The sequence below is a fragment of the Myotis lucifugus genome, unplaced genomic scaffold (assembly GCF_000147115.1).
Source record: "Myotis lucifugus unplaced genomic scaffold, Myoluc2.0 scaffold_76, whole genome shotgun sequence".
Classification (NCBI taxonomy): Eukaryota; Metazoa; Chordata; class Mammalia; order Chiroptera; family Vespertilionidae; genus Myotis; species Myotis lucifugus.
The window spans coordinates 1,317,313-1,329,832 of record NW_005871124.1 but is presented as its reverse complement, the minus strand read 5'-3'; the positions used below and the strand labels follow the sequence as shown (position 1 = coordinate 1,329,832).

The following is a 12,520-nucleotide window of genomic DNA, read 5'->3' as shown; positions in this document are numbered from 1 at the left end:
TGTTGGAAACAAACACGACCCCTTCGAGCCCCCGGAGAACAAGGACCTGTCCCTGGAGAAGTACTTTGTGGACAGGCAGCCCGTGAGCGAGCCGCCCAGCGAGCAGGCCGCGGCGGATGTGCCGGGCAGCCCTGCCCTGCGGCTGGACAGAAAGCGCAGAGCCTCGGGTGACAGCACCCACGCGGAGGCCCCCGGAGAGGAGCTGTCAGAGGACCCACTGCTCAAAGCCAAACGCAGACGCGTCTCCAAAGGTGAGCGCGGTCAGCGGCGGCTGCCTGCTTAGCGGCCCCGGGGCGGCACTGGGTGGTGCAGTGGATGCTTCTGGCGCTGCCCTAGAGCCCTGGGGAACCCGCTCACACCTCCCTCCCCCAAAGCCAGAGGCAGAGCTAGTGCCCCCCCTTCCCCTCCCCCTCCCCCGTTAGTGATGGGTAAGACAGTTGGTTCCCCCTCCCGGGAGGCTTTTTGATTAATTTGTAGTTATTTCTCCATTAGATGACTGGCCTGAGAGGGAAATGACAAACAGTTCCTCTAACCACTTAGAAGACCCACATTATAATGAGCTGACCAACCTGAAGGTGTGCATTGAATTAACAGGGCTGCATCCTAAAAAGCAACGCCACTTGCTGCACCTTAGAGAACAGTGGGAGCAGCAGGTGTCGGCAGCAGAGAGCAAACCTGGCCGGCAGGGCAGGAAGGAAGTGACCCAGGCCAGTCAGCCTGAGGCCACAGCCCAGGGCAATAGCCTCTCCGAAGAGAAGCCTGGCAGGAAAAGGGCAGAGACCAAAGGCAACAGAAGCTGGGCGGAAGAGGCCCTCAAGTGCAGTGACAATGAGCAAGGTAAGCGGAGGCCACCCTGGGGGTGGGAAAGGGCCCTCGAGGGGGACCCGAGCGACATAGGTGAGAACTCCATGATGTCCTAGCAGCCCCCGTGCTTCCTTCTGGAATGTACAGTGAGGAGCACAGCTGAGAGGCGGCAGCGGGACCTCCTGGGTTGCTCCTCGCCCGGGAGTCTGGGTGACCCCGGCGCACTCACTCAGCCTCGGGCCTGTCTGGCCGCTGGGTCCTCAGCACCCAGACTGGCCCTGCTCGGGGAGGTTGTAGGCTTCCAGGCCCCGTGGGGTGGGAGCCAGAGCGCCCCTGGAGAAACTCACCACAGTGCTTTGTGGGTTAACCTATTTGACGTCTGGATGTGGGCTAATTAAAATATTAACGCTTTGAAAACGTAATTGGTGTATCTTTAAGATAACCCGAAGCCGCTCTAGCGAGGGGCGCCGACAATGGGCTTTTCTCCGCTCCGGCTGCAGCTCCGTAACGCCCGCCTCTCCCCCCTCTCGTCCTCCGCGTGCAGGTTTGCCTGTGTTCGCCGCCTCTCCGCCCATGAAGGGCCTTTCATCCCCCAATGCGAGCGGCAAAAAGCAGACTCAGCCAAGCTGCACGCCAGCCTCGAGGCCGCCTGCCAAACATCCGAAAATTAAAGAAAACCCGAAGACAGATGTGCTGTGCACGGACGAGGAGGAGGACTGCCAGGCCGCGCTGCTGCAGAAATACACCGACGGCGGCGAGAAGCCGTCCGGGAAGAGGCTGTGCAAGACCAAGCACCTGATCCCGCAGGAGCCGCGGCGCAGCCTGCCGCTGCCCGGGGACTACTACGTGGACAATGCTGATGGCAAGGTACGTCTGCCCCTCGCCGGCCCCTGGGCCTGGGGGACACCTGCTTCTGGGCACCAAGCTTTCCTTTGCCTGGACTCCGTGCCCAGGGTCACTCCCCCATCGTGGGGGCATGGCTCCTGGGTGGTAGTGAAGTTTCAAAGTAGCGAGAATGGAATCCCTGCCCCCAGCACCCCTCCCCGCAACAAAAGTGGGGAAATTGCCCGCCTCCACTCGGGTGTTTACCGCCCAGGGAAGAGGCTGAGGAGGCTGCCGGCCTCACGCGTGTGCGCTGCCCGCCTCTGTGACAGGTGACGGTCAGGAGAGTCCGAAAGCGGCCCGAGTCCAGCTCCGACTACGATCTGTCCCCGGCCAAGCAGGACCAGAAGCCCTTTGACCGTTTGCAGCAACTGCTCCCCGCGTCGCAGTCCTCCCAGCTGCCTCGCTCCAGCTCCCCACCCGAGGCCACGCAGTCGCGCCCCATGCCCCCCGAGGCGCGGAGGCTGATTGTCAACAAGAACGCGGGCGAGACCCTCTTGCAGCGCGCGGCCCGTCTGGGCTACGAGGTCAGTGTCCTTGGGGCCCCGGGTTCCCCACAAACCCCAGGCGGCTGCCCTGGCGGGGGTGGGGGGGCTGGGAGCGGCGCCCCATGGGGTGGCCCACAGGCTGTCAGAGTCGCCAGCTCCTCTGCCGTCTCTCTCTGGTGGCCTGTTCAGTCGCGGTGTGAAAGGAAGGCCTGTGATGTGCAGGCCGTGTCCAGGCACGCAGGCGGCTTGGCATCCTTCCATCCCGCTCACTTATCTCTGATATGAAATCTGACATAACCCAGGGCTTGGCGACTGGGGGAATTTTAATGAGCCCTTTTGGATTCCGATCAGCATGGGGGAGAGAAGTTGCTGGCTGTTTTGGGTTGCGGGCAGGAAATGTCTGTGCAGGTAGGGGGTGGGGGAGACCTGAGCCCTCTTTCTGAGCGTGACAGAGAGTCCAAGGGCTGAGGAGGAGGGGAGCTCAGGTTTTGCCCCACATCACTGCCCTCCCTGACCCCATATCCCCATCTGGCATGGCCTGAGGCGCTGACGCAATATCCAAAGAAAGACACCTTCTGTGTCTCTAAGCCCGTATGATCCAAAGTCATTCATTTCCCCCTTCCCACCTCTCCCCGGATGAGGGAACAGCCCCAGAGGGGTTAAATGACAACTTGTACAGGTACTGAGTGATCCTGCAGGCTGGCTCCGGAGCCCAGCCCCTCCCCCGCCTCCCGCCCCTCCCCCCGCCCCTCCCAGGCCGGCTGGGCTCGCACTGGAATTGCCCTTTGCACAGCTAACCTCCGAGAGATAGATGACTCCCTCTGCCCCAGCGGCTCCCCCACCACGCCTGTCAGTTGAAATTGTGATGTAATAGCCCACAGGGCAAAGGCATTTTTTTTATGCTGGCATCAGCCCTCTGGGAGTTGAATGGGGAAAATAAAATGCAGCTCAGCAAGCTGAGAGAGGAGGTGCGTGCGGATAAGCTCCGGTGGCAGGCCCTGGTGGCTGAGGGCCGCAGGGTTTGTCTGCAGCTCTGGCTCCCACAGCCCGGCTCCCAGGGCGCAGGGAGCCCTCCCTGCTGGGGCTCCCACGTCTCCGGGCCCCCGAGGCATGACTGTGGGGAAGCTGTTGGAAACGGTGCTTTCTTAGTTTGGGGCTATCTGGTTGTTGGTTGTATGTGCTTTGCTTTTGTCAACATGTCCGTCCTGGAGTTGATCGTAGCAACTGGGAGGACCGGGTGGGTACTGCCCGTGGCACTGGGCTAGACCCCTCAGGCCACGTGTGCACCCTTGACTAGTTGTGGTTGAGAAAATAGATTTGTGTCTCCAGCACACACTGGAGGTGGGGGGAGTGGAGGGGAGGCAGGAGGACAGCCTGCTCTATGTGTGTGGATTTCGGGGTTCCTGGCCTTGCCTTTGATCTTGGCATTGTTCCCACCAGTCTCCCTTTGGGACCAGAGACCTCAAGAGGCCCTTGTTGGCCCCTCCATGAAGCTTCCGTTTGGGTTTTGTAGAGCCGGTGGGTCAGAGGCTTGGGCCGAGGCGCCCTTGACCATACTTTTTAGGCTCCCAGGCCTTCGATGGCTCCTGAGACCTTGGGAATGTTTGTGTCCGGACAGCTGCTTCCATATGTAAATTGCGCAGGTCACCCGTTCTGGTGTTGAACATTTCACTGGTGGGGGAACCATTTCAACTTCGAACTCAACTTTCGAGGATTTCTTTAGGCAGAATTTCCGTCAGGACGGCAGCTGGTCAGGAGATGTGGCAATTGGAACCTTTGAAAGTTGAAGGACAATTTGCTTAACCCGCTGGAGGTGTAGTTTGGACGCACGGGGCGGGGCGGGCTTTCCTGGAGTTAGTCTTTCCCGTCGTGACTTGGTGCTGAAGAGCCAGGTGCAGTCAAAGGCCGTCTGAGCTTTATGTCCTGCTAAGCTGCCTCCTGAGGTTTGGAAACACCCTCTGCGTTAAACAGACGACTCGCTTGGCCAGAGACGCCCAAACCTTCCCTCCCAGTTAAGGCTTCTGGTTCGTAGGCTAAAAGGCCAATGTGCAACCACATGCTTGCGCGTTTAGTGGAGATGGTTAAATTTTCTATGAATTGAATAAATCATGTTTTTTAAAAAGTTAATGAGGCATTTAATTAATTAACAATGTCGGGTTTATGGCCTTTATGGTTACATTTTGTGGTTAATGGCATTCGGCTTATAGCCGCTTAACAGAGAACTGTCCAACGAAAACAGTGTGATTTTGTTTGGGAACGGGTGGGCTGCCCGGCAAGCGCTCCCATTTCTAGGGCAGAAAATAAACCAAGAAATGTATTGGGTGGACAGGCGTTGCCTGTCCATTTAGAGGCCATCCCGGCCAGAAGGTAGTCAGCCCACTTCACCCTGACAGAGGGCCTGCGGGTGCCCGTCACAGCTGGGTTGCGTCCCTCTCACTGGGGCCTTTTGAACCTTGCCAGCTGCCCAGATACCAAAAGCCCCGAGTTCTAGCTCCAGGACTTCATGTTCATTGAACTTGGGGTTTAACTTCTCTGGACTTTGGTTGCCCCAAGTGTTGAATGAGAACAGTGTCATCTTCCCTTCCTGGCACGTCATGGGTTACTGTGGCATGGCATGGGGCGACAGAAGGCACGCTCATTGAAACGAGCAGTGCTGTGTACATAGCGACAGCAACGTGGCTGCGCTAGGACAGCCCGTGGCGAAACGGCTGGCCTGGCTGTGGGTTGCTCCTGCCTCCTGCCACCCTCCCGGGAAGGAGTTGACTTGCCCGTCGGCTCTGCTGCCCTTTCATTTCTGGGTGCCCTCCGCTCAGCCCTGGCAGCGACGAGGGTTTCCAGGTGAGGGCCATAATTGTCAGAGCAAATAAAGCCCGGGTGACAGGCCACCAGACAGGCCACCGGGCCCCGGGGAAATTGATCTGTGCACAGCAGTCAGTGGCGCTCAGACCTGATCCCAGACCACGTGACGGGGCCTCTCCCCGGCGGGGCACACAGCTCATTAGCTTGCAGCCGTCCGCTCCAGCCTGGCTGGGGAGGACCTGCTAAAAGAGCAGTAGCTTCATGCGGTATCCTGGATACCGGGGCTCGGGGCAGGTGGCCTGGGAGCCCAGAGGATTGTGGGCTTGCTGGCAGGTTAGGATCTGAAGGGAGAGCGCATTTGTGGGCATGGCTTGTCCTTTCTCCTCTTGTTTTTGGAAGGGAGCTGCCGCACTGACCTGAAGCCACAGGGCACCGCTGGCCGCGTTCACCAGCACGCAGCCTTCACTTCTCATGTGGAACATTCTGGTTAGCTCCCAAGTGGTGGGTCACCTTTGATTGACATGTCCCGCAAAGGGCCTAGAAGAGTTGTCATGGAGAGGCCTGCCGTGACCCACGCGGCTCCCCCCGACCCACTGGAGCATGTGTCGGGCCATCTGCTGGGCGTGGCTGGTAGGAAAGGAGTAAAGCGTGTCTTCTGCTGGCCAGTGCCGTCTTCTGTGTTTGAAAACTTCCTTCGTCAGGGCAGTAATAATAAAACAGGGACCAAATGACTGCTCCGCCTGCTAGGAGCGCCTCATAGGACTGTGAACGCGCCAAAGAGTAAAAATCATCCAGCGATTCTGGTGCGAACTGCTGACAGAACCCCTTCTGAGAAAGGGCCAATGTATGGTATCTCAGTCCCTGTCGTTCACTGAGTAAACATGAACATGCTATTCATTCAGCCCCAGTGGGTGGAGGGTGAGGCAAAATGGGGCAAGGGGTGTATGCGAGGCATTTTGTGTCATTTCTTGGTGATGCACAGACAGAGCTTCGCTCTTACTCTACTCAACATATGAATGGGAGCGTGTGCGCCGCAGGCTGTACTTGTCCGTGTGTCATCTAAGAGATTAGAGCTGGACACCTGTCCCGGCCAAGCCAAGCCCTGGCCTGAGGCCTCAGCTAGCTGATGGCATCCTCCCGCCGCCTTTACAGCTTCCATGACGCTCCTGTCTCAGGAGGAAATGGACCCGGGGAGAAGTTCAAGGGTAATTTGCCCAGGGCCAGGCTGCTGGTTTCACGTACAGTCACCCGCCTGCAGAGCCCAGAGGACACCCTCTCCATCACTGAGCCCTTCACACGTGCTCTCGGACCCAAGGATGGGTGCCTCGGGAAGCGGGCACTGGGTGAGGAGGCCTGATGGCGGTCCCCCTTCGCTCCCCGCAGGAGGTGGTCTTGTACTGCTTGGAGAATAAGATTTGTGACGTGAACCACCGCGACAATGCCGGATACTGTGCCCTGCATGAAGCCTGTGCCAGGGGGTGGCTGAACATTGTGCGACACCTTCTTGAATACGGTGCTGATGTCAACTGCAGTGCCCAGGACGGAACCAGGTCAGTTGTGGGTCTTGGTGGCAGCCTGGCCCTGCGGGCTGCAGGGCACAGGCAGTGCCTTTCAGGGTACACGGGCAACCCCAGAAGGAAAGATGGAGAGTGACATGGAAGCACATGGATGGTGGAATCGACCAGACCTTTCTGGCAAATTTAGGGAGGACTTTCAAAGTTTGCAATGTTCCCATGGACAAAAGTCTGAAACTGTCGAGCCTGCCTGAGTAATTGGAGACGTTGCCCTTTAAGACCCCATACTTTCCATCAGCATCTATTGAATTACGGCATTTAAAATATCCTGGAGCCGACAGTCCCAGAATCCAAACAGGGCCACTGCCGCTGGCTTGGTGTAGGATCTGCCCGGGCCACACACATCTATAGCCCGCACACCCTGTCCTTGACCTTGGTTCATGGGGTGCTGCTGGGAAGCGGGGCACGAGGCCTTCCCTGACAGTCATAACAGCAGCAAAAGGGAAATGTGTTTATGGTTTCCAAATAGCATTTCCCATCCATGGATACTGGTGAGAGGGCCCTGCACCTTTTAAAAAACAGACGAGGCCTTTTTTTTTATTTGTTTTTGTTTATTTTATTGAGTTCAGATAGGAAGGGAGAGGGAGAGAGAGAGAGAGAGAGAGAAACATCAATGATGAGAGAGGATCATGGATCGGCTGCCTCCTGCACGCCCCCACACTGGGGTCTGAGCTCACAACGCAGGCCTGTGCCCTGACCGGGAATCAAACCATGACCTTTTGATTCATAGGTCGATGGTCACCCACTGAGCCACGCCAGCCAGGCTGGGCTTTTCTTATAACGGCATAAGGCTTGCTTGTATTGGCTTCCACAATGGTGGGCTTTTTCTCCTGTAAATTATCTCAACTACTTAAGTTCATTGAAAACGTTTTCATTTTGGCTTGTGTCCCTCCTTAGGCCCTGGATTAAGGTACATTTGCCCTTGAGAATTAGGCCTGGAATAGTAGACACGTTGCTTGACCTTGGGCCAGTCACTGCCTCAGTTTCCCTCTCGAGTGTCAGTGTTGTTAGAGGCCAGCGTTGCGCGCGGGAGCTGACCTCTGTCCGTGTCCCCCAGGCCCCTCCATGATGCGGTCGAGAACGACCACCTGGCGATCGTCCGCCTGCTCCTCTCCTATGGTGCTGACCCCACTCTGGCCACGTACTCAGGTAGAACCATCATGAAGATGACGCACAGCGAACTCATGGAACGGTTTCTCACAGGTACGACAGAGTTCACGCCATGGCCTCATTCAAACCCCGGGGTGGGGATTCCCCGAGCTCCTGGCCACTCGCTCAGTGGGTCCAGCCGCGTTTACCTCGTTTACTTACTGGGTCACGCAGTGTTGAGTTAGTTTCGGAAAGAGCAGATACGGAATGCAAAGAGGAGGTGCCAGCTTTATTTTTGCCTGTGAGGGCGGAAAACATCCTTAGCTTGCCCGTCTAGCTTTGGTTTGCTGGGCGAGGGGGGCCCGTCCCTGGTGGGGAGGGGCGGGCGGGGAACGGTGTGGGACAGGATGCACCCTGGGTGGCCTGGGGGTGAGATGCCCCCCGGCCTCCCGCACCCGGTTCTCACCAGCAGCTTTACCCTCTTTCTCCCCAGACTATTTGAAAGACCTGCAGGGCCGCAGCGACGAGGACTCCAGCAGCTTCTGGGAGTTTTACGGCAGCTCCGTGTGCGGTGAGCGGCATCACTCTTTCTGGTTCTGTCGGGGGTGAGGGTGTGGGTGCCACAAGCGGGGCTCGTTGGGAAAGAGTCGTTGAGTCCTTCTCTGACACAGACACAGTCTGGCTGTGATTGATGCCTCGCTCTCTCGCTCGCCCTCCTCTAGAGCCGGATGATGAAAGCGGATATGACGTGTTAGCGAACCCCCCGGGGCCAGAGGACCTGCAGGAGGATGACGAGGCCTACAGTGATGTGTTCGAATTTGAGTTTTCAGAAAGCCCCCTCCTGCCGTGTTACAACGTCCAAGTGTCCGTTGCTCAGGGGTGAGCATGGCTGTCGTGTGCTCGGGAACTGGCTCAGCTGCTTTTGGGGGGCGGAGTTAGAAATCCCCCGAAACAGAGCAGGATGGGTGGGGGAGGGAATTCCAAAGTGTCCCTCAAACTCAAAATGCAGATCTTTCCCTGAAGAGGGGTGGGGGTGGGGCCACAGCATGGTTGGTGACTGCCCTCATCAGAACACACCCCCAGAGCCTGGCTGGTGTGGCTCAGCGGTTGAGCATTGACCTGTGAACCAGGAGGTCACGGTTCAATTCCCGGTCAGGGCACAGGCCTGGGTTGCAGGCTCTATCCCCAGTGTGGGGCGTGCAGGAGGCAGCCGGTCCATGATTCTCATCATTGATGTTTCTCTCCCTCTCCCTTCCTCCCTGACATCAATAAAAATATATTTTTTTTAAAAAAGAATACACCCCCAGAGCTCAAAGGACCTGGAAGTCAGTGACTGGAAGTTTACACTATTGGAGCCTTCAGTCACTAAACTCTTTGGAAAGGGATCCTAAGTCCCTCCAACAGGCCCCCAAGCAGCCTTCCAGGGCCCTGCGGTCCCCTGACCTATGTCATCGGGGGCATGCCCTTCTTGTACCCGGTGAGGAAAAGCACTGTGAGGCGCCCGGGCTCTTGTGTGTCATCAGATTTGGTTAGATCCCGTCGCTCCCGTGGCCAGGCACTGCCCCTGTGCCCGAGGCCTGTGGCGGACCTGTGAGGAGACTGTGTTCTCTGCTGTGTGTCCACATGGTGCTGAATGAGTAACACCCTCCTCGGGCCCCGAGGTGGTAAACACAGTGACGTGGTATTAGCAATAGGAACCGTAGAGGGTGGCGAGGACGTGCGTGAGGAATGTAGCACACCTTCGCAGGCGCGCTGCGGGCCGGGGGTGCGGGCGTGGGAAAGGAAGGAGAGCCCGCCTGTGTTCATGATGCTCTATCTGTGAGGATGGAGGGAGGAGAAATCAAAGAGGCAGCTGTGCCTGGCCTCCTCCCTTGGAGAGCGAGGACCTGAGTCAGTTTCCATCAGCGCCTGTGACGCAGCAGTTTGTGATGCGGCTCCTTCACAACTGCTGCTCAGCTTCTGGCTGAGTTGCTTGGTCCTCCCGAAGGGGCCTCTTTTATTTGTTTGTTCCTAATGTATTTGTATTGATGTCAGAGAGGAAGGGAGAGGGAGAGAGAGAGAGAGAAACATCCGTGATGAGAGAGAATCCTGGATCGGCTGCCTCCTGCACGCCTCTCACTGGGGGTCGAGCCCGCCACCCGGACCTGTGCCCTGACCGGGAATCGAACCGTGACCTCCTGGTTCTTAAGTCCACACTCAACCACTGAGCCACGCCGGCCGGGCCCTAAGTGGCCTCTTGATAAATGGAGATGCAGCCAGAAGAGAGTGGCAAGAACTAGATTCCCTGTTCTGGGCGGGAAGTGCTGGGGGGAGTGGTGTCCAGGCAGAGGGAGTGGCCCTGTCCCACCTGGGACCGCGCTCCCGGGGTGGCAGGTAACGCTTCGCACGTTGCCAGGCGCTCGAACGGCTTTCCTTGCCCTCGCAGGCCTCGCAACTGGCTGCTGCTGTCGGACGTGCTGAAGAAGTTGAAGATGTCCTCCCGGATCTTCCGCTGCAACTTCCCCAACGTGGAGATCGTCACCATCGCCGAGGCCGAGTTCTACCGGCAGGTTTCAGCCAGTCTCCTGTTCTCTTGCTCCAAAGACCTGGAGGCCTTTAACCCCGAAAGCAAGGAGCTCCTGGATCTGGTCGAGTTCACGGGCGAGCTGCAGAGCCTGCTGGGCTCCACCGTGGAGTGGCTGCACCCCAGCGACACGGGCTCGGACGACTACTGGTGAGCCGGCCCGGCCGCCTGTACAGTGTGTCATAGTGTTAATCCTTGTGCATATGTGTCATAATACGGCTATTTCTGTAAAGAAAGGACACTATTACATATGGAAATATCTCTTCTTTATATAAGAGAAACGGCCCCAGTCGGAAGGACTTAGCAACGTGTTTTTGTTTTCTTTTTAAACTTTTAAGTCAGTTTTTATGAAGTTGTTATAACGTTCCTTTACTTGTCCATGCACACACGCTTTGGGATATGTTTGTGTTTTTTTTTTCTTGGAAGATTTGTTTCTTTGCTTTTCTTTTTTAAGGAGAAAAAAAATGAGGAAAGGGAGCGCAACACTTTGACTTAATTTCACACAAAAGCTCCGATGGATGGCCGAGGCCGCAACCATGTAGTGTGGTCGCAACTGTGTGGTTGGTTTGGGGGTGAATTCGGTGATGTTGTAACTTTATGTTTTGTTTACAGAGTACCTGCTCGGGTCAGGTAAATGCTATTGGATGCAATCCAGTGGCGTGTAATATAAATTCAAACCATATCCACACACAACAACTAATTGTATGAAACTTTTATATCCTAATTTAAAAGCTGTGAAATTAGTTTTCACGCATCAAACCGGATTGTTTATATGTTTAAACATTTTATGCTCTTATTTAAAGAAGACTTTGAGCTATTTTTTTCTGTACCCTGTAAAATATTGAAAACTAACATAATATGTTGAGGTTGCTTGAAAATGTACATAAAACTAAAATTTTCTGAATTGTGTGTTTATGTTTGAAATCTGTGTTTTAACTTTGTAAGTAAATTCTCTGCCTTTGTATTTATATTTTACAAAAATTTTCTTAAAAGGCAATAAACCTGTTGAAGAAAGGAGAACATTGAAGTATGTTGTGTCCTATGTATTCCTAAAGTGTCAGATTAAAAAAAAATCTTTATTGTTGAGAGTATTACAGATGTTCCCCCTTCTTCCCCCCATTGCCTCCCTCCACCCGGTTCCACCCCACCCCATGCCTTTACCACCCTGTTGTCAGTGTCCATAGGTAAGACCTTTGGTTAATCTCTTCCCGACCCCACCCCCCTTCCCCCTGAGATTCGTCAGTCTGTTCCATGCTTCCATGCCTCAGATTCTGTTTATTCACCAGTTTATTTTGTTCATTAGGTTGCTTCTTTGTTTATCTTGATTTTTAGATTCAACTGTTGATAGATCTGTATTTATTGCCATTTGTTCACATTTTTAAATCTTTTTCTTCTTCTTCTTACTCTTCCTTGTCTTAAAGAATACCCTTCTTACATTTCATGTGATACTGGTTTGGTGGTGATGAACTCTTTCAGCTTTTTCTTGTTTGTGAAGCTCTTTATCTGACCTTCAATTCTAAATGATAGCTTTGCTGGGTAGAGTAATCTTGGTTGTAGGTTCTTGCTGTTCATCACTTTGAATATTTCTTGCCACTCCCTTCTGGCCTGCAAAGTTTCTGTTGAGAAATCAGCTGACAGTAGTATGGGTACTCCCTTGTAGGTAACTGACTGCTTTTCTCTTGCTGCTTTTAAGATTCTCTCTTTGTCTTTTGCCCTTGGCATTTTAATTATGATGTGTCTTGGTGTGGTCCTCTTTGGGTTCCTCTTGTTTGGGGATCTCTGCGCTTCCTGGACTTGTAAGTCTATTTCTTTAAGCAGGTAGGGGGAGTTTTCCATTATTTCCCAGTGGCTCAGCCTCCCCAGTTACCTGAGCTGGGCCCTGTAGGTGCGTCCCTGTGTGGGCTGTGTGCACAGTTTTATAGTTGAGCCTTGATTGCTGTTGGTATCTCTGGGAGGAGTTGACCTCCAGGCCAACTGGCTGTGAGGACCAGTTGGGACTACAGTGGGAGAGCTGCTGTGCGGGAGGGAGGCCCAGCTGTGAAGCAAGGCAGGCTGGTGCTAGAGCAGGGTCTTGGGCCTTTTATTGATAGGTTTAGGGCACGTTGTCACCAGCTGCAGCTTGTTTGAGAGCCAGGACTGGCCATTCATATGGAAAAGCTGCTGCAAACAACTTGGGCGGAGCTAACTGTGCTCCAGGTTGATGGGACTCAGGTAGGGCTGCCAGTCAGCTCAGGGCAGGGAACGTCCCAGCACAGGAACCGTGACCCCTGCGAGCACCGCGCCTGGGAGAAAGCCGCCCCTGAGTTCCTGCCCCGATGCCA

The 12,520-nt window shown here is 55.2% G+C and overlaps 1 protein-coding gene across 1 annotated transcript in view; it reads left to right on the top strand.

Moving 5' to 3' along the window:
• Positions 1–11,221, top strand: part of BCOR (BCL6 corepressor) — a 40,841-nt gene extending 29,620 nt beyond the window's left edge. The window contains 9 exon segments of the mRNA XM_006090557.3: positions 1–251; positions 493–837; positions 1,349–1,671; positions 1,959–2,213; positions 6,357–6,523; positions 7,605–7,750; positions 8,130–8,207; positions 8,359–8,515; positions 10,062–11,221. The exon segment at positions 1–251 is cut by the window's left edge and continues 5 nt beyond it. Of these exon segments, the coding sequence (XP_006090619.1) occupies positions 1–251; positions 493–837; positions 1,349–1,671; positions 1,959–2,213; positions 6,357–6,523; positions 7,605–7,750; positions 8,130–8,207; positions 8,359–8,515; positions 10,062–10,353 (2,014 nt within the window). The 3' untranslated portion in view covers positions 10,354–11,221.
• The last annotated feature ends 1,299 nt before the right edge of the window (positions 11,222–12,520 follow it).